Source organism: Palaemon carinicauda, chromosome 5, assembly GCF_036898095.1.
Source record: "Palaemon carinicauda isolate YSFRI2023 chromosome 5, ASM3689809v2, whole genome shotgun sequence".
In the NCBI taxonomy this organism is placed as follows: domain Eukaryota; kingdom Metazoa; phylum Arthropoda; class Malacostraca; order Decapoda; family Palaemonidae; genus Palaemon; species Palaemon carinicauda.
The window spans coordinates 92,235,646-92,257,943 of record NC_090729.1 but is presented as its reverse complement, the minus strand read 5'-3'; the positions used below and the strand labels follow the sequence as shown (position 1 = coordinate 92,257,943).

Genomic DNA, 22,298 nt, shown 5'->3' with positions numbered 1-22,298 from the left:
AGAGAGAGAGAGATAATCAGCTGTTGTAATCGAATGCCATGTTTTTGTTTCTTGTACCACCTGATGTGATAAATTGATCACCACAAATAACATTGGTCATGTCAATTTCATTCTTAAACTAAGGTTACCATATGTGATCTAATATTTTATTTCTTACACACACAAGAGAGAGAGAGAGAGAGAGAGAGAGAGAGAGAGAGAGAGAGAGATAATCAGCTGTTGTAATCGAATGCCATGTTTTTGTTTCTTGTACCACCTGATGTGATAAATTGATCACCACAAATAACATTGGTCATGTCAATTTCATTCTTAAACTAAGGTTACCACATGTGATCTAATATTTTATTTCTTATACACAGAGAGAGAGAGAGAGAGAGAGAGAGAGAGAGAGAGAGAGAGAGAGAGAGAGAGATAATCAGCTGTTGTAATCGAATGCCATGTTTTTGTTTCTTGTACCATCTGATGTGATAAATTGATCACCACAAATAACATTGGTTATGTCAATTTCATTCTTAAACTCAAGTTGCCATATGTGATCTAAGATTTTATTTCTTACATATACAGAGAGAGAGAGAGAGAGAGAGAGAGAGAGAGAGAGAGATTGATTTGAGGTTTTCTGACCTCAAATCTCTCTCTCTCTCTCTCTCTCTCTCTCTCTCTCTCTTAGAGAGAGTAGTTTTTATAATTACACCTTGAACTATACAAAACAAATCTCCGTAAAGCAAATCTATACTGTTTAGAATATGACAAAATATTGCCGACTTGATACCGAAATTTACGCTATTCACTGCCGATAAATGAACCCAGCCTACGTGTGAAAACCTTGAACACCCAAAGGGGAAACTAATGCTTTTATATATACTGTACTAAACAAAAATAATGCTTTAATATACCAACATTAACGCTACCATTAAAATTATCGAAAGGTTAGAGAAAGATAAAAGATTGCAGAGAACATAACCACAATTCTGTTTACATTTTGTTAGCTGGACTCGCATAAATGGGGGATCGCACAATTTGGGACCATACATAAGAGGGTACACTTTGATCTTCAAATGTTAATATAAACATAGAGGTTTTGGGAATCTTATGAACCTTTCGTACCTCTTCAGGACACAAATCCATGATTTTATACTCACTAGACTAATAAAGGTTTTTATTAAGACTAACCCCTCTTCTATAACTATAATTCAAATGTCGTTTGATATCCACCATTAGATTTTCTTAAATTTCAATATCATATAGCATAATGACTGCATTCTAGATTTGGCATGAATTAAGATGGATTTCTTGCCAAATCCAGAAATGTCTCCACAGTCTATAGTACGTACTTTTTTATTATCTTACTAAATTTAAAGTAATTGGTGGCTTTGGTTTTCTTCTTTTTATGGGACTTATTCTGGTGTCAGCAGACTCACACTGATACCAGTCACTAGGGCAATATACATCCAGGTTTGCAGGAGGTACAATGCAGTGCTCTAGTAATCTCAGAATTATCAACTTTTCTTTTAGAAATTTCTCATATTGCTTTGATAGCTTCCCCATGACTGCTAAATCAACTCCATGCTTCCTACATATCATCATCTTTGAAATTCACCCTTATTTCACCAATTTTACCTTAGGTTTAAAAGTCATCCACAATACTTCATAATGGCAATGTATTGTCATATCACATGTGTGAATGACTCATTTTCCTTACATTTCTATAAATTTTCTGAACACTAAAAGAGCAGTCCTTATTGGTTTCCAGGTCGTCATCAGAATTTCCTTCGAAAAAATTGCCAGGTCATCAACAGTGCCAGGGGGAAGCAGCATAACCAGGGGAAAGGGGAGCATCATTTTTTGATGTGTCCATAATCAAGGGTGGGGTTTTGTTTGTTAGTTGGTTATTTGGGTGGTTTACCTGCTTGAGAATAGTGAACCCTCGTTTATCGCGGTAGATAGGTTCCAAACCCGACCGCAATAGCTGAAAATCCGCGAAGTAGGGACACCATATTTATGTATTTATTTAACATGTATATTCAGACTTTTGAAACCTTCCCTTTACGTAGTACTGTTAACAAACTACCCTTTAATGTACAGAACACTTAATGCATGTACTACAGTACCCTAAACTAAAACAGGCACAAATATTAAAGGCGATTTTATATCATTCGTTTCCTAAACACGCCAAAAACCACGATAAAAAATGTCAACCAATGTTTTGTTTACGTTTATCTCTGATCATAATGAAGAAACAAACGCATTTACACATCTGAGTATAGGTTAGTTTTTGCATCGATTATATTGATTATATGTTGATTTTGTTATTACCAATGTTTTACTTAATTTTTCTTAGGACTTCCAAATAAATGAAATGAATGCCATTTATATAATGTTTTTCTTTATGACGCCGCCTGAAAAGGAAACCTTCCATTCGTTTACTGTACGCTCCATCTTCGATCGTAATAAACAAACGAAGGCATTAAACGCGCATAATGAAAGTGATAAATAATGATATTAAAAGCTTTTAGTAAATATGTAATAACAAATATTATTTACCGTATCTATATAAAATCCTACATACATAGCAAACCAGGAAAACAATTTTTTTCTTTTTTTTTTTTGGCGTTTAATCAACAATAACAAACTGCCGCTAATGACCGAATGATAATTTACGAGAGAGAGAGAGAGAGAGAGAGAGAGAGAGAGAGAGAGAGAGTTGTTTTAAATGTAATAAACAAAAAAATATGATAGGTTATAACATGTACTGTATATTCAGACTTTTAAAACCTTCCCTTTACGTAGTACTGTTAACAAACTACCCTTTAATGTACAGAACACTTAATGCATGTACTACAGTACCCTAAACTAAAACAGGCACAAATATTAAAATGTTAGAATATTAAAGTACTCTGAAGTATCGAATAAAAGTACTGGGTGGAAAAAATCTCAATATTTAATAAAAGTATTGATGGAATAAGAGTACTGGGTGGAAAAAATCTCGAAATTTAATAAAAGTACTGGATGGAATAAAAGTACTGGCCGGGAAAAAAAAACTCGAAATTTAATAAAGGGATTTTGACAAAGGAAAAATCTATTTCTGGGGAGATACCTGTGACGCCCAATGAAAAGGGTCCTTCCTTACACTTTTCTGATATAAATACTTCCAAATATACCAGAGAAAGTTAAAGTATGGAAAGCAGAGGTTACTACCCTCGCGCGAGCACCCAGTGGGCGTCGTGTATAAAGCAAGGGCGTGTGAAAACCACTATTCACAGGCTGTCTTCCATTTAGATAATTCCTTCATCAAAGGGAAGGGCCGTAACAGAGGCCCTAGCTACCTTACCTGAGCCACTCTACCGACGCCCGACGCTAGCGACATCTGTACTACATCCTTCTGCAAGAACTATGGCTTGGAAAGGAAAGGGTGGGGCAACATAAGGGAAGGGTTTCACAGGGCGTAACAGGTATCTCGCCAGATATAGATTTTTCCTTTGTCAAAATCCCTTTTCTGGGTCAACCTGTGACGCCCGGTGAAAATGTACCAGAGAATGCCTTCCAAGCCCAATAAACACTATCAAATAATAAGGATAAAGTCAAACACCAAGTACCAAAAACAAAATACTATATTAAGGTAGGCAAACTATAAAATATAACACATTAGCCAAACAGGAATCCCAAATATGGAGTAACAATAAGATGAAATGCAGGGAATCATCCCAAGAATCAAAACAACATGTCTAAAGAATGGTAACATGAAATAACATAAAGTAAGGTTAAACATACTAACAGGTAATAACCAGGGTAATGAAGTAATGGTAACAAAATTCTAGGGCTAAACGAACCACCCAGGAGAGCGGCGACATGGCGAGAGTGGCAGGTAGGAGGGAGAAGGAGAGAGATGGATGAAAAGGAAGAGCAAAGAGATTATTGGGGGGAGATAAGACTCCAGGCTGCAACCATGGGGAATTTAAGGGCCTGTAAGTTCTTCAAATACTGTAGTGGCGTTTGAAAACCATAGGAGATTTCCAACCCGTATACTTCTTAAGGTCATCAAAATCCATGTTCTGAAAGTAATTGATGGAGGTTGCTACCGACCGGATATCATGAGCATGGGGAAATGATTCCGGGTTAGCTTCCTTAATATAATAAAGGATTTGTTGCCTGATGCCTTGAATGGAAATAGTGCCTCCTTGTTCTCTGAGAAACAAGGGCCAGACGAGCGGGGTGGCGGTTCTAGCTAAAAATGCCTTGAGTGTAGTGACTGGACACAGAGAAGTATCTTGGAGAAGAGGGATAATCTTCCAAGGGGACCACCTATTTTGCGGGGTCCTCGTTTTTAGCTAGGAAAACTCAGTCTGGAGAAATAGAACTTCGCCTGACGGGAGGAAATCCATATTTTCAGGATTACGTGAGAGCTGCTAATTCTGAGATTCTAGCACCTGAGGCCAAAGCCGTAAGGAATAAGGTCTTCCTAAGAAGAGTGATGTAGGAGCAGGATTCATTATCCGTGTCTGAAGCTAGCTTTAGTACGTCGTTCAGAGACCAAGAGACCTTTTGTGGGCGCACCGAAGGTCTGAGCCTAGCGCATGCCTTCGGAATAGATGAAAAATAGGAATCTGCCAGGTCAATATTGAAACCCACGAGGAAGATCTTCTTCAGAGCCGACTTTCGTGGTTATAGTGCTAGCTGCTAGGCCCTTGTCAAATAGGGACTTAAAGAATGAGATGGCCAAATTAGAGGTCATGCGAGAATGTTCTGAATTCTTTAGGAAACCTAATTTCTTCACAGCCGAATCGTATTGTCTAATTGTAGAGTCCCTTTTGTCTGATTCTATGAAGAGGACATTTACGGGTCAATGTTTGCGTCCCTGCGGGCTGCAAACTTCAAAAAATCCACAAAGTTAGGGTTTTGGCTATCCTTGAGGAATCTGACACAGTCTGAGTTTGGACTAATTGGGTCAGTTTGGGGAATGGGATCCGGAAGGGGCGGAGTTTCAACTCGAGGAGGAGAGGAAACCAACTGCTCTTTGGTCAGTGCGGTGCTACTAAAGCTACTGCCCCTTGGAAGGAGCGCAGTTTGTGTAAGACTTTCATCAGAAGATTCACCGGAGGGAATAGGTAAATCTTCTTCCAATGGTTCCAATCCAGGGTTAGAGAGTCCATAGCATATGCCTGAAGGTCCAGGTTTGGGGTCACATAAATAAGTTTGTGGTTCAGTTGTGTCGCGAATAGATCCACCTGGAGACCAGGAACCAGCCTGGAAATCCACCGGAAAGAATTCATGTCCAGAGACCATACTGACTCCAGTGGTTTCGTCCTGGATAGCAAGTCCGCTATCACGTTCTGGACTCCTGCCAGGTGAGTTGCCGACAGGAACCAGTTCTTTTCTACTGCCAAGGCAAAAATCGTGACCAGGACTTGGTTGTGGTTGGGAGATTTCGATCCGCTTCTGTTTATGCAGTGCACCACTGCTGTGCTGTCTGAGACTATCCTGATATGAGTGGACCGTGGAGGGGATAGCCGCATCAGGGTCAAGAATACTGCCATGGCTTCTAGTACATTGATGTGGAAGTGTCTCATGGCGGGGGACCAGGAGCCCTGAAACATCTGTTGGTTGTAATATCCCCCCCAAACACTCAGAGACGCGTCTGTATGAATCGTCACTTGTGGAGAAGGGAATTGCAGAGGAACCGATTTGGAAAGGTTCTCTGGTTTGGACCATGGCCGGAATCTCTCTTTCAGGACTGAGGGGATCGACGAAATCTTGTCTCGTAAATGTATTGTAGCTCTCTTTCTCCAAACTCGGTTGATGTCTTTGAGTTTGGCTTTCAATAAGAGGTCTGTCACTGACGCAAATTGAAGTAAGCCGAGGATTCTTTCTAAGGCTCTTCTGGACATCTGTTTGTGTTTGAGAAAGTTCTTTGTCTTGGATGCTATCTCCCTGACCTTCTTGGAAGGAAGAGAGAGCTTGTGACTTGTGAGGTCCCATTGGATGCCTAACTATTCGAAGTGGCTTGCCGGTTGCAGGCGAGACTTTTGTAAGTTGACCTTGAAACCCAGCTTGCTGAGGAATTGAATCACTTTGGCTGTAGCTTTGTTGCATTCCGGGATCGACTGTGCCCAAATTAGCCAATCGTCCAGTTAGGCAACTACTTTGATCCCTTGGTTCCTGAGTTGTTCGAGCACTGTCTCCCCCAGTTTTGTAAATATCCTGGGGGCTATGCTGAGGCCGAAGGGCATGACCTTGAATGCGAAGGCCTTCTTGCCTAGGCGGAATCCGAGGAAGGGGGAGAAGTTTCGTGCTACTGGGACGTGATAATAGGCGTCTGTAAGATCGATAGAGGTGGTGACGGCCCCACGGGGAAGTAAGGTCCGCACCTGCGAGACAGTCAGCATACGGAACTTGTCGCAAAGAATGTAAGAATTCAGTTTTGACAAGTCCAGGACTACTCTCAGCGCCGACGAATTCTTCTTGGGGACTGTGAACAGGCGCCCTTGAAATTTCAGTGACCGTACTCTCTTTATGGCCTTCTTGAGTATTTCTTTGGTGTATTCCTCCAAGATTGGAGTCGGTTTCTGGAAGAAGGTCACTGGTGGAGGTGGAGATCCTTGTGACCATTTCCAACCTAGGCCTTTTGATACTATGCTGTGGGCCCAAGGACTGAAGGTCCATTGGTCCTGGAAGTGGTATAGTTTCCCTCCTACCTGATTCCCTTCATTGAGAGGGGGTGAATTTAGATCCCTGTCCTCCACGAGGACCCCTGGCTCTTGGCCCGCTGCGGTGGCGAAACTGACCTCTACCCCTGTTGCCGCCTCTAGAGTATCCTCGAAAGGTAATAGAGGATTTGTAAGCTGGATTGAAGGCCGGGGAGGGCATCCAAGGAGCCATGGGAGTAGGATGGGTACCTTGGGGAGCAGGAAGGTAGACCACCTGCGGTGGAGGAGCTGTATGCGGAGAAGCCGTCTTAGAGGTAGAAGGAGTTGACGAGTGAGGGCCTTGATGGAACTGACCGCAGCTGGTCTTGTATGGGGTGAAGCTTTGTTTCTTTTTGAAGAAAGACTGCTTCCCTGAATCTACCCTCCTTTTGGTCGAAAGACCACATCTCTCTTGTAAGTTCTGGTTAGCGCTTGCAGCATCCTGTAAGACTTTGTCTACTTCCTCCTGTGGAAACAGGGTCTTGCCCCAACAGGAGGAGGCTATGAGCCTATTTAGCTCATGCCTAATGGATGCTTCCGCCAGAACATACTTCCTGCAGTTTATCCGGGATGTCCAGAAATCATACAGGTCGAACTGGAACGTTTGGAGATTGTTCTTAGCAAACACCCGGAATAGAGACTCATCCGGGTATAGGGAGGCTAACATCTCTGCCGAGATCATGGAGTGAAGCGATCTAGCTAGTCTGTTTCTAGCGTCGAACTCTGACTTGAGAAGGCGATCCGGTAACTTGGGGAGCTTCTCAGAGAAGAGAGATGAGGTGCAGTCCGGGTCGAACTTTCCCACCGAAAAGGTAGCAGAGGCATCCTTCCAAAGGGCAGAGGAGCCCTGAAGAAGCATCGAGGTGGGGTCCGTCTCCTTGAGGACAGGCACAGGGGAGCCCTCCTTGGACGATTGGATGGTCAACTTGGCCACTTTATCCATAAGAGGAGACGGAACGGATTGAGGCGTGGTAAAAATTGTATACGAACCTTTATGGGGGGTCAGTTTGGAGTTGACGCAACCCCAGTCGGCAAGAGTCCTAGCTCAGACAGCTTGGGCTTGCTCCTTAGGGAAGATGACAGTCTCTTTAGGGACTTTATCCATCCTAACAAGAGCATGTTCCTTCAGCCGGACGAAGCCATTGAAGGGGAACTGAAGCCCCGGAGTGTAAAATTCAAGATCATCTAGAGGGCGGGTCCCTAATCCCTCTAGGGTTAATGCACCATCTATGTAGGGTGCATGGTGAGCGAACCTCCATGGGTTGTTCTTCTCGAAAGGAGGCAACTTAAAAGAGTCTGGGGCTACTGGAGGTGCCACCTGATTCCCCGCACGGAGTAGATTGGCCACCATAGCCTTCAGCTCTGTTATTGCCCCAGATTGTTGTTGCATCTGAGTCTTCACTATCTCTTTTATCATCTCTGTCAACGGGGGTTATGAGGAACTGACCGCTGACGAAGCCTTGGCCTTAGCAGACTTTCCTTTCTTGGAAGGTTGAGGTCTGGATCCCATAGGGATGTCGGGAGTAGTGGAGGGTCCTGGGACCGGAGATATAGAGACTGGCGAAAATGAAGTACGAGACTTAGGTTTGTAATTGCGTAGGGGCTTCACCTTGGGTCGTACAAAGAGAGAGGGATCCAAAGTAGAAGCCTGAGGCTTATCAAAGCCGAGGAAAGAAGAGGCAGGAGAAATAGAGGACGAGAGAAAAGGGTCTGCCAACTCCGCACCACTTACCTGCTCGTCCAAGGGCTCAACGTTAATATTCAGGTCGGCGACGTCTCCTGAGGGATAGTCGCCCTGATGGATTCAATTATAGGCTCAGCTAAGATTGAGGGAACCGCAGCTGAGGAGGAGCCCGGAAAGAGACGTGTGGCCATGTCTTCGTCGAGGAGGTAGGGGGATCCGGAGGGAGCATTACGTCCAAAGCCTGAAACCCAGAATCGGAGGCTCGTTCTGGCGGTCCGGAGGACATTCTCGTCGGCCTGGAAGTGATGAGAATATTACAGAGACTGACGGAGTAAGTACCCCGAAAGTACAAAATATCAGTATTACAGAAAGTAACAAATTAATTCAACACAAAATATATCATAACCTTATCAATTAATATTGAAAAATACTCACATCGTCATTCCACAGAATTGACGCAAGGTCATAACACAGCGTGCATGCCTCTAGGAACCACACCATGTAAGGGGATTGGCCCGGCTCACGGACGAAGGGGATGGCACAATGAGCGTGAGACCGGCAGACATCGTGACCTACCGGATCACTAAAGGAGGCGGAGCAACCCTTGGCAGCACAGCGGACTTTCTTTAATAAAAAAGAAGACATAAGTCTGGATGCTCTCGGAAACTCTGATATAACAAGTGAAGTTATAAAGAGTCTGAGAATAATTATGTGATCTAAGGTTCGAACAAAAGAGAGCCGAAGCTCCGTTGTAAATACTAAAATAAATAAAAGTGAACCCACTCCGTAGTGCGACGGAGTAATCTATAGTAAGTGAGCCGGAGCTCGTAGTAATTACATAAGAACAGTGACTAGTGATTGGAAGATCTCCGGGGATGCCAGAGATCCGATGGTAGGTCCTTGAAATAATAAATACCCCTATTATATTATATAAACAAGTAGAATGATTTATGCAAGAACTCTGAAGGAAACCTCCGGGGGGGGGGGGGGGGGAAGGTGAATAAGTCGTGTGGGGAGGGCCGAAGCCGGAGTCAAGTGCAAGGGACCTCCGAGGGGCCGAAACCCTGCCGGAGGAGTGCACCAGAATAACAGAAAGGTACGTGTTCCCAGCTCATGGTATGGCGGAGTTGGATAGGGGTTCAGACCCAGCTCCCAAGGCCATAGCGGGGAGAGGATGGAACTAGGGGAACTAATGATGGCTCTGGGCCATCCAAATAACCAATACAAAAGACTCACACATGACAGGACCTATTTAAAACACTAGCCCCAAAATAAACTAAAAGTAACCACAAGATAAACATGTAAATAAAGAATCAATGCGTAATTCCCGCAAGGGGGAGAGAGAGAGAGAGAGAGAGAGAACCCGTGAATGTATGAACAGAAAACGGGAACTCCAGCTCTCGTACTAGGTATAACTAAGATAAATGAGAGAGAGAGAGGGAGACACGTGACCGTATGAACAGAAAACGGAAACTCCAGCCTCTCTCTCTCGTGGTTACTATAACGAAAACTAAAACGAACCTTAAATAAAATACACAAAATAGGCCATGATCAACAAAAACAATAAATAAAGAAGAACGAAGAATAGCGAAACGAGAACGAACAAGAGTGAAAAATGGCGAAATTATGATAACGCCAAACGGAATAACTCAACTATAATAAAGCATCGAACGCTATTCTTGGTTCGACTAGACTATGGACTCGTAAGCGATAAAAAGTACCAAGACAAATATATATGGTTCAAAATATAACAATATAAATGGCACAAGGCCAAAAGAATATAAAAGATAATGAACCTAAGATGACAAGAGTACCAAACGGGCATAACAAGTTAAACGTAAAAGCGTAAACAATAACAATGGCCGTCAACGCCGTGGAAGGCAAGAGGCGTACGCACTAAAAACACTAAAATGAATTAGGATAACACTAGCCCGGTACTAAAAGGTCTGTCAAAACAATCTATGGTACTTAACATTGGTGCAGGAGCAAGGAGAGCCTCGGTCATGATGAAACTTCACGAAAACAGAGAAAAAACCAAGCGGCACAAAAGAACAAAACGACGCTTATAAAGTCCAACAGAAGGATGTTGTACAGATGTCGCTAGCCTCGGGCGTCGGTAGAGTGGCTCAGGTAAGGTAGCTAGGGCCTCTGTTACGGCCCTTCCCTTTGATGAAGGAATCAACTAAATGGAAGACAGCCTGTGAACAGTGGTTTTCACATGCCTCTGCTTTATACATGACGCCCACTGGGTGCTCGCGCGAGGGTAGTAACCTCTGCTTTCCATACTTTAACTTTCTCTGATATATTTGGAAGTATTTATATCAGAAAAGTGTAAGGAAGGACCTTTTCACCGGGCGTCGCAGGTCGACCCAGAAAAAGTACTGTATGGAATAAAAGTACTGACTGGAAAATAACTATTAAAATCAATATATACGCTTCATTATACTTGACAACGTTTACGATACACACGACAGGAAAAACTGCAAAAAACACGTACTTCCGGTTTTCGTCGATTTCTTGAAGGGCGAGTCTACAATAGTATTGCTTATTCTTTCGCTTCATTTTTCTAATTCTACGAAAGTTTTACTTGTTGCCCAAAAATTTACGACGTTAAATTTAGGACGCAGATATGATTTATTTATTCTATTATTATCATTATTAGTTCTATTTATTTTTTTTTTATATTTTATTATTGCGCTCGCCATGAATAGAGAGTGGCCCTACGATTGTACTCGCCAACGACAAATTCAAGTCAGCAGTGTCCAAGGCTAGGCGAGCCCAATATCCCAAAATCCAGAAACTGCCCCAACCCTCCCCAAAAAATAAATAAATAAAAATAGAGAAGACAAAGAGAAAAAAACTATTTATTACTGTAAAAAAAAATTCACCAGGTAAAATTCACTCAGTATTATAATTTATTCATCTTGAAAACAGGATATCTAATTTTTATATATATATATATATATATATATATATCTATATATATATATATATATATATATCTATCTATCTATCTATCTATCTATCTATCTATCTATCTATCTATCTATATATATATATATATATAAACACATATGTGCATATCATATATACATACATACATACATACATATATATATATACATATATATATATATATATATATATATATATATATATATATGTATGTATATATAGGTGTGTATATATATATACATACACACACACACACACACATATATATATATATATATATATAGTTATAGTATATACCGTATTTCCTGTGTGATAAAACGCTAGAAGTGGTAAGACGCACCCTTTAATTAAGAAAGCAGTTCTAGAAAAAAAATGAAGATTTTAAAAACTTCTTAGCAGAAATCCATGGTCAGCGACTCTTGCGTGATTATTGTCTGGCACAGTAACATTTCTTATTTTGGGTGTATTATGAAATGTTTAAGTTAATATTTATTAGCTATATGCCGATTATCCCAATGCTATTACATATTCTTATAAGAAACAACTAAATCAGTCGTAGTTTCCACCACAACTACACGTTTACTCATGTGCTTGGAGTTTCAAGTGTTGTTTACATGAAAGCAGCGTTGCCAAAGGTTCTTTATAAAATTTTGGTAAAGATGTAAAATTCTAGTGATATTTCCAAAATTCCTCATATACCCTATAAATATTCACACAAAATGTAGCTATTATTGATCATAGAAATCTATTAATTCTTTTAGGTGGAATACTTTTGCTACTGTTTAAGTGATTCTGGGTCTAGTTACTTTTCTGCTAACTTAGTAATACTGCACTCAACTAACGGAAGTTTTTTTTCCAAGGACGTATTCAGCAACTGTCTGTTTGTATTATTTCGGAACTCGGGCAACAAAATCATTATCAATATATTGCTTTATTACAATAAAGTTAAAGTTAAAGTTGTGGGTTTTAGGTCTCCACTGAGACGATTTACATCGTTCTCCTCGGGCGACCATTAGCCAGCAGGGACTATCACTAGTCCCCTCTAACCTCCCCCCCCCAGTCGCCACCCTGGGAGTACCCCCCGGTAGAAGGTCTCACGGTATTCGCGTCCCTGGCGGGGACCGAACTCGGGACCTCTGTAATAGAAATCTGCGACGCTATCAACCTTGCTATCCGGAGTATTAACAAAATATGAGAAAATATATATATACTCAATAAACAACTATGTCATAGTGTCATGTCGTCTGCTACAAGACCACTAGTTGGCATGTTTACTTGTGGAAGGGGGTTTAGCGAGTCATCAGCTGATTACCAACAAAAAAAAATAATAATTTGCTACTATACTTCATTAAATGAAGTGCAATATAAAAATGAATGAATTTATATTATATGAATGATAATTGTAGGTTTATTTTCTATCTCTCGTAAGTTTGAGTGCTTTTAAGTCAATAGTTTGGTGTTTGAGGTGTTGGTGTTTGAGGTGTGTCAAACTCCTCTCTACAACTTTTTCTTAGTGTTAAGACGCAGGGTGATTTTGGGGGTAATTTTTCGTGAAAAAAGGTGCGTCTTATGACACAGGAAATACTGTACGGTATATTTGCCATCCGTCCTGAATAATGTATCAAATTGTAATTTTTGTCACATAATGATGAAAATATACATTCGTGAGAAAAGAATCCACGAATACAAGTTAAATTTCATAATCGTCAGGGTCCGAAGACTCGGATCTATCGCACCTAAGCCGCCTCCGATAGCATTACGCTGTTAAGGGACGTTATTCAAAGTAAATTTATTCTCGGATATAAGGTTCGTTTTGCATACCTGTAAACTCTTGAAGGGAAAGCACGTCTATTTATAGAAACTGAAATCAGACAACGCATGTATCATAAGTGTTCAGAGAGCGCTACGAGTTGAGATCTCAATTGCTACTTCAGCTAAGAAAATAAAAAAAAATTGTACTTGTATAATTTCCCATCGGTACGATAGGTAGTATTGAATAAACATACTGGTTGGAGTATTCGTGAAAAATTAATAAGCGTACTGGGTGGAAATGGCTTACCGGCGGGAAGAAATTTGAAAAATTAATTAACGTACCGGTGCGTTTATTTGATACTTCAGAGTAGTATAAAAAATAAAGATTGTTACTGTACTCACCACGAAAGAAGTTGAAGAAAAACTTGAATGATAATGGCGATGAATTTGCTGCACACTAGAAATAATGATGATGAAGCTGATGATGTTTTCTACTGTGAAGCCAATGATAGTATTTTACGTCTCTTCAGACGAAGGTGTCTTTTCCTGGGACACCTCTTCAACTTCTTCCTGGGACACTTCTTCAATTTCTTCCGATGGCATAGTAGCAGGAGGAACTGGCTCTTTTTTGCGAGGCTGGAAGAACATTGTGATCGGAAGTTGCTGCCGCTGCTTCTTTTTTCGCTCGAAGAGCATCCTGTAGGGAGTCATGTCTTCATTGATTTTGTTGCACAATTGCATAGAACGAACCATATCCTCGTCCCACTCTTGCGACAATTCTTTCAACTCCTTCGCAAGGTTGCAGAGCTTGGCAAGTCGTTCTAATGTTAAGCCCGTTTCTTTGACATTTTCTTGGGTCTCTTCCTGTGTTTCATTGTCTTCTTCACTGGCCGATTTCGTTAGGTCTTTGAGGTCTGCGTCACTTAGCGGCTGGGGATGGCAGTCCAACAACTCGTCGACGTCTTCAGTCGTCATGTCGCCAAACCCGTCACCTCCAATTATCGCAGCCAACTGCACAGATTTCCGTATTGCAGAGTGTTGAATCTCAGCAGGTGTAAATCCCTCGTCATCATAAACAATCTGGGGCCACAACTTCTTCCAGCTCGCATCAACAGTAGCAGGTTTCATTTCTTTCAGTGCCTTCTGGATGTTCTGCAGGCACGTGGCTATTGTGTACTTCCACCAGTACGCCTTCAAATTGAGAATGTTTCATCCTCATCATCTTGGGCAGCATCCACACACGCAACTAGGTCCGCCAAGGTATTCTTCGTGTAGAGGGTCTTGAACGCCCTGATAACCCACTGGTCCATCGGTTGAATTAATGATGTTGTGTTGGGTGGCAGGAACTCATCCTGAATGCCCTCATGCGATAGATCAGTTGCGTGTCCACCAGCATTATCCATAAGGAGAAGGATCTTAAATGGCAAGCCCTTCTCTGAGAGATATTTACTGACTTGTGGGATAAAACACTGGCGGAACCAGTATGAGGTCAGGATCTTCGTAATCCATGCTTTTGGATTATGCATCCAGTACACGGGAAGGAGATTCTTATTTTTATTTTTCAAAGCGCGAGGGTTTTTCAATTTGTAAATAAGCCCCGCCTTTAGCAAAAATCCAGCAGCATTGCCACACATCACGAGGGTAACACGATCTTTGAATGCTTTAAAGCCAGAGGCTTTGGCTTCTTTGAACAGGAAAGTTCGCGACGGCATTCTCTTCCAAAACAAGCCAGTCTCATCCATATTAAACACTTGTTCGGGCTTGTATCCACCTTCAGTGATAATGTTCTTAAATGTCTCATTCGCGTAAGTTTCAGCAGCGGTAGTTTCAGCAGCGGTAGTGTCAGCGGAAGCATCCTCGCCATGCAGGGAAACGCTTTTCAGGCCGAAGCGTTTCTGAAACTTCACGAACCATCCTTTGCTGGCGGAAAAACGTTGTTTCTGAGGCTGGGAATCAGTGGATGTCCCTGCTTGAGGTTCATCTAGTACATCATCTTCGTCTTCTTCAGCATGGTCGCCATCGTCGTCTTGAGGTTCCTTTGCCGCAAAATTCTCATACAAACCCAAAGCCTTGGTTTGGATGGTGTTTGTATCCAAGGCTATGTTCTTCTTCCGGTAGTCGGCAATCCAGACGGCTAAAGCACCTTCCATACGGACGATCGTTTTATTACAAGCGGTAACAACTCGCTTCGCTGACCGGCTAAAGGTGATGGCAGCCGTCTTTCTTATGTTTGCCTCGTCCTTCTTAACGTAGCGAATGGTGGATTCGTTCACTCCAAAATGGCGGGCTGCGGCCGCGTAACTTCTACCGTCTTTTAACATATCGAGAAGTGTCACCTTCTTAGCAATTGTCATCATTTTTCGGTGGCGTTTAGGCTCACTACCAGCCTTAGTAGAAGCAGAACGCTTGGGAGCCATTGTAGGGGTTAAACAGAAAGTTCAACAAAATGTTCAACTTCAAACAGTCACGCACAACACAGATTAAAGTTACACAGTAACGTAGCAGCATCTACCCATCGAGAGAGCGGCAAACAAAGTGGCCGCGAGAAGATGCTGCGAATCGGAGAAGCGGTCAAAACACCAATCACAGGCTAGATTACAAAACTTGGGAGCTGATTCGTCATCTATCAGCACTGGAACCATTCACAGTCCGTCTTACATGCTACGTAGTAGCTACAAATTCAAATACAATGTACTATATATAGTATGCTTTATGCACGCTATTTTACGCTTGTTTTGTTGTAGGATATGTACGCTTATTCGAGATGTGATTTTTGCAACAAAGAATATTATTGGATGCAGTACTACGTACGTATACATACAAAAGATTCATGGAAAAGATGCACATCCATTACATTTGTAGTAGTAGCCATCAGCAGCCTTACACCATTTAAATATGATAAAGTCAGACTGCATCTGATTTGCGTTTCATGTTCGATTTAATTTTACTACGTATACTGAATTATCGTATGATCACATTCTCTTTTCGTGTTTTATTTCTTTCTGTACTGAATTATATGTCATATGTAATGCAATGAACCATCATTAAGAGCAGATATTACTAATTATTAATGGAATTAACGAAATATTTGGGGTCTCCATATATCGCGGCTATTTTCGAAATTTCCAGAAAATCCGCGATATATGTACATACATGCGTTATGAAAAAAATCCGCGAAGTCGTGAATCCGCGATAGTCGAACCGCGAAGTAGCGAGGGCTCACTGTATTAAGAAAGTATCATATGTGGGAAAGGAAAAATTTGCATTCTCCACTATTGGCACAAAAAGAGTATACTTCCCAGATGGTCCACTCCATACATTACCTGTGGGATAGCACCAAAACAGCTCATAGAAGCAGAGGTGTAAGCTAGACCATCCTGTTGGAACTGGGACCAAGAAAATATGGAATCATTATACCCATATCTGCAATGATGGGCTTCCAACCAGAAGCCAAGAATCTTGCCTCCAACATTGAAGCCCACCAGATTCTGATTACTCAACCAAAAACAGTCCAAACCATCTTCGGGATGGCTGAGATTATCCAATACTCTCACATATAACTTTGAATGCAAATACCTCCCAACTGTGATCCCTTCTCCCATTCATCCAAGCAAGCAGTAATAACGAATGTGGAAATATCCATGCTCTTTAAATAAAAATAAATATGTATATACAAATAAACTTGATCTTGCAGGTGATGGGGTGCCAGTGATGGGAGATGAAAATGAAAGTGAGATTACAAGAGAGGAAGTGAAGAGAGTACTAGATAAAATGAAAAGCACCTGGTAGTGATAGTATGAGGGCTGAGATTTTAAAGGAAGAGGTGTGACTGTACTTGAATGGTTTGTAAGATTGTTTGATCTCTTTTATGTTGTCAATGGTAACAGGGGACTGGGTGTGTGTGTATTGTTCCACAATACAAAGGTAAGGGAGATGGGTATGAGTGTTGTCATTAAAGGGGTATTAGTTTGTTAAGTGTGGTTGGCAAAGTGTATGATAGAGTGCTAATTAATAGGTAATTTATAAGGTAGTAGGTTAGCCATGGCACCAGCCACATTAATTACACTACACCATGTAATCCTCAGGGAAGAAGTTATGGCAGAAGTCTCGTGTATATTGGCTATGATATCCAAAAATATTTAAATCATCGTGCATTCATACATACCAGAAAGTACTGTTCATTGTTTTTTCAACTTAAATATGTACTTATTGATATAAATAACCATTAGACTAAAATGAAAAATATGTTAAGATCTGTTATTTATCTAAATGAAAGAAAAATAAATTGCTAATGAGTTTGATATGCATATATAGTAGCATTGTGCATTCATACATACCACACAGTACTGTTCATTGTGATTTTTAACTAAAATATGTACTTATTGATACAAAATTAATTGTAAATAAATAATCATTAGACTAAAAGGAAAAATATGTTACGATTTGTTATTTATTTACCAAAATTAAAGAAAAATAAATCGCTAATGTGTTTAATACGCATAAGTAGTAATATTGTGCGTTTGTTTATCGTGTTTTTTTTTTTTTTCAAATGAGCTTATTGATATAACATTCATTGTAAATAAATAATGAAATAAATTAAATGAAAAAAATATGAGAGAGAGAGAGAGAGAGAGAGAGAGAGAGAGAGAGAGAGAGAGAGAGAGAGAGAGAGATTGCTGGTGAGGAGGGAGAGGGAGGTGAGGTTGGGAATGGGAGCAAGGCAGGCGAAATTCGAAAGGGGTGAAGAGAATGATGCATCATAGTGTGTATGTATATGCGTAATAACTTATTTTACCATAAAGAGAATACAAGTAGAGTAAGAATGTGTGTTTTTTATTGTTTCTGTGACCTTCAAAATATATTAATGTGTTTGTTTAACATTCATAGTAACAAAATCTGAACATAGACAGGCTTTCCCAACGTCCAGGAACGTAACACTCCCTATTACCATTATTTCTTATGGAAAAATTATGTTCCGTTAACAAGATTTCCATTAACACATCTCCATGAACATAACCCTCATGCTAATGGGGAGTTAACTTTAATATACTGCATTGTATTTATTAAAGCAAGCAGTTAATGACTTAATGGTTTGAAATGCTTTCAACTTGAGATTACCTTACCTTCATGTTTCTCTTCCGCATTGCTTTATTTTCTTCTTTTTCCCTCTTTGCTAAGCTGAATATAACATCTTCATACACTTCCCTTCTCTCAGACTCTGGAACAACTTTCCATAGCTGAAAAAATAGCATACAAAATGTAAAACATATGAACAAAATCTAAAGCTTTAAGGTAGTAATAAACATAATTTTAAAGTGTGCAAACACTTTTTCCAACTAATTTAGATATGTTGGAGGAATACCTGTTGTGTAAACTACTGTGCCTGGGGGGAAGTTGGGAACTTGCACTAGTTTCAGGTAAGCATGAAAATATTTCATTCCAGTTTTAAAAATGTTTATTTCAATGAAATTTTTCTGAGCTTCATATGCTGAGTACCACAGGGATCTGATGTGGGGGGGGGGGGGGCGCAGTAGTACCTATATTATTGAGAAAGGTCATACCTTCTGAGCCCTGAAAGCCCAAAATTTCATCTTGAATTGAACTTTGTATACAAAATTCTTAGTCCATCCCAATGCAATCAGTATACAGTCTAAAATCATTAAGGGACACTAATAAACTAACTGAATTAATATACTAATCAAAATAATATTGCAACATACATGCAGCCAGAAATTGTAAATTACTAAATTTGGTCTCTGATTTCAATTTCTGAAACTGAATATTCCATTATAAATTACTGGCCTATAAAACAGTTCCTCATAGTCTCCCAGCAATATTCTGATCACCAAAACGTAACCTCCCTTGGACACCATGAAATCAGACATTCTACAAACAACACGTAGTCAAAGAATTTTTTATGTTTAATCCAGGAACAATTGAACGCAACTTTCAAAATAGAAACGGACCTCTAATAATGAATATTATAAGCTTTAAATTAAGATGATTCAAATGGTTTTGTTCCTGTAAATAAAATATATTACAAGTATTTTTCAGATGAGCTAGACCCATTTGGATTGTAAACATGCACCTTTTTAAATGTAAATAGCAAGGAGTGGCTTTATGTCAGATTTCTGAGTAAATAAACCAGCTAATCCAAGCCAGTATTTGTGTCGACACCAGGAGCAGCAAATTGGCGATCACAGAGAGACCGAAGATGCCCGACACCACCTACTCTCCTGACGAAATCCCTGCCACAGCTACCTTTCAAAGCATAAAAGCCTAGTTCTTGAGGGCAAAATCTATCTTCAAGTCATGGAATATCACATAGGCATCACAAAAAGCTTTAATGGTACTCAAGTTCTTACCCAAAGATGTCTTCAAACAAATAGCAAAATGTTTTAACCAAGCCAGACACCAGTCACATATGAAACTCTGAAGACCCAACTAAGGTCATCCTTCAGGGAAACGAGTCAGTCTTTTGCTGTCCTTCTTTCAGGAAATTGAGTATGATCTCTATTTGTTATACGAGCATATCTTCGGGAAATATACTTTTAAATACAGCAGTTTCAGCCTTCAAAACACGGTTGCTACCTTTCAACATCTTTGGACAACATCCTTGATGAATTGCAGAGTCTTTTACGTCAACGACACCCTGATTTTTAACCCTAACTATAAAGAACATATAAAGAGAGTAATACAAGTTCAACAGGATATATTTGAATAAGTGAAAAATATGGTAAAATTTTTCGGTCACAGAATAAGCCATGACTAAGTCCCTCCCGACAAATATCCAAGCCTTTGCTGATTTCCAAGGAATCATTCAAGCACTGCAAGAATTTACAGGCATGATCAGTTACTATCACTATTTCAAACCCAATCTGGCTAGAATCATGTCACCCTTACACAAATGCTTTTACGGAAAACTCAAAACATTATGCTGGTCAAATAGCAATAAACATTTCAAGAAGCTAAAAAATCCTTAGTTCTACTGCAACACTGATATTTCTTCCCTTCAATAGATCCCTTACACTGACCATGGAAGCAAATGACAAAGCAATGGGGGTAGTACTTGAACAAGATACAGAAGACGGCTGCTGACCACTAGCATTTTTCAGCATGAATTTCGTTCTAACAGAACAGAAAGACCCCATCTTCAATGGAGAACTACTTGACTGGCAGTCCAAACTGCGATTCAGCATTCCAGGCACATACTCGAGGAATGGCTATTCGTGGTGCGAACGAACCATTACTTCTTGATTTATGTCTTCACACAAAAATAACAGATTTGGAAATAATTTGTATTTTTCCTAACATACAAACCTGGAGCTATTTATAATAGGGTATTACTTTCGGCGCAGCTGAAAGACGAGCCATGATAATTTTAGTGAGGGATAACTACCCCATCCGCTAGTTAGCGGGTGGGGGGTGGGGTAGACTGGCTACCCCGCTCACTCACACCTCTCGGCTGAGTAACCACTTTGCTTTATGGCAGGACTTCTCGAGGGACAGAGTGGCGGGCCAATTTGTATAAATAGCTCAAGGTTTGTATGTTAGGAAAAATACAAATTATTTCCAAATTTGTTATTTGTTCCGACACAGATACAAACCTTCGCTATTCATAATAGGGTGACTTACTCTTAGGAGGGAGGAAGTCCTCACCAACTGGCCTTGGTCATGACCCAGGGTCCTCTCTATTTCGATCTGTGATCGAAAGTAGAAGGGACCCTACCCTCGCTAAAATCAAGTGCCGATATGAGGTAATGCACTGATAGTGGCCTGCAGAAGCTTGTGTGTGAGTGGAACTAACAGTGTGGCTTGTCTCTAACATAGGAACTCGAGTACAGAATCTATTGTTCTTAAAGACTTACCAAATACCCTCCCTCTAAAAGGTATTGGGGATGTAACAAAGTATTCTTCTATACTTAGAAGGCACAAGGGAAATGGGTCTTACCTGCAGCGAGGTGAGGTCAGCTATGCTAAGGCTTGCGGAGCTGTTTTCCCCAGAGGAGAGAAGGTGAAAGGAAGAAAGGAGCCAGGCATTCTTACTCATTCACCCCAGACTAATCCAATAGCCTCAGCCCTCAACTCTCTGCTAATTGTCCATCAAGGAGCCTGAGGTGTTTAGACCATTTGTTGTGCGACCACCACAGGACCAATGGAAAAGGTCTCCATGTACTTGTGGGTTACGTCTTTGCAGGTAGTGGGTCGTGAAGGTCGATTGAAGCTTCCACATGCCCACTTAAAAGTATCTGCACCACAGAGTAGTTTCTTGAACGCCATGGACGTAGCAACGCCAGTGACGTTACGAGCTCTGGGTCTTAGGATGGAGGAGAGTCTAGATTAAGAGTAACCTCAATTGCCTTCCGATTCCAGAGGGGAAGGAAATCCTTGAGGTCCTCCTCTTGACCTTCCCCGTGCAGGTCAACAGTGCCGACACACGGGGGCGAGCTGGTATCGTTCTTTTAAGGTAACCCTACAGACTCCTCACTGGGTAAAACCCCAGTTGATGGGTTTCCGGTTACCGAAGGAAGACTCTTTATTCAAAATGGGCTGCAACTAGGGTACAGCACACTCGGATTTAAGTCTTGGCAATCCACTCAGGGATGCCGCTGAGGATTACTTCTCCCCATCTCCTAGGGTAGGAGACATCAGAGGTTGGATCATACAACACACTAACTCTCTTGGTCAAAAGCCCAAGTGAGTAGAAAGGGCATCTTCCGTGTAAGGAAGCGATCTGCTGCTGGGCCTAAGGTTCGTAGAGAGGGGTCCTCAGAGACTGAAGGACCCGAACCGCGTTCCAAAGAGGAGGTTGAGATCCGATGGGGGACAAGGTATCTCAAACTTGCATAAGTAAAGGCACTGATGGGAGAGAATCCCCTTCCACGACATCAGTCACAAAGGACCGAACACTTCGCCTGGAAGACCGACACTGAAAAGTGTCTGAGGTGCCTAGACATCTTTTCCGTAACCTGTTGCCAAAGGCAACACACTAACTCTCTTGGTCAAAAGCCCAAGTGAGTAGAAAGGGCGTCTGCCGTGTAAGGAAGCGATCTGCTGCTGGGCCTAAGGTTCGTAGAGAGGGGTCCTCAGAGACTGAAGGACCCGAACCGTGTTCCAAAGAGGAGGTTGAGATCCGATGGGGGACAAGGTATCTCAAACTTGCATAAGTAAAGGCACTGATGGGAGAGAATCCCCTTCCACGACATCAGTCACAAAGGACCGAACAC

General features: G+C 41.1%; 1 protein-coding gene across 4 annotated transcripts in view; it reads right to left on the bottom strand.

Annotated features, from left to right (window-relative positions):
• Positions 1 to 22,298, bottom strand: part of Prp40 (pre-mRNA processing factor 40) — an 874,860-nt gene that overhangs the window by 324,848 nt on the left and 527,714 nt on the right. For all 4 annotated transcript variants that reach the window (XM_068373863.1, XM_068373864.1, XM_068373862.1 and 1 more), the window contains exon 10: positions 18,195 to 18,308. In XM_068373863.1, the coding sequence (XP_068229964.1) occupies positions 18,195 to 18,308 (114 nt within the window). The remainder of the gene's footprint in view (positions 1 to 18,194; positions 18,309 to 22,298) is intronic.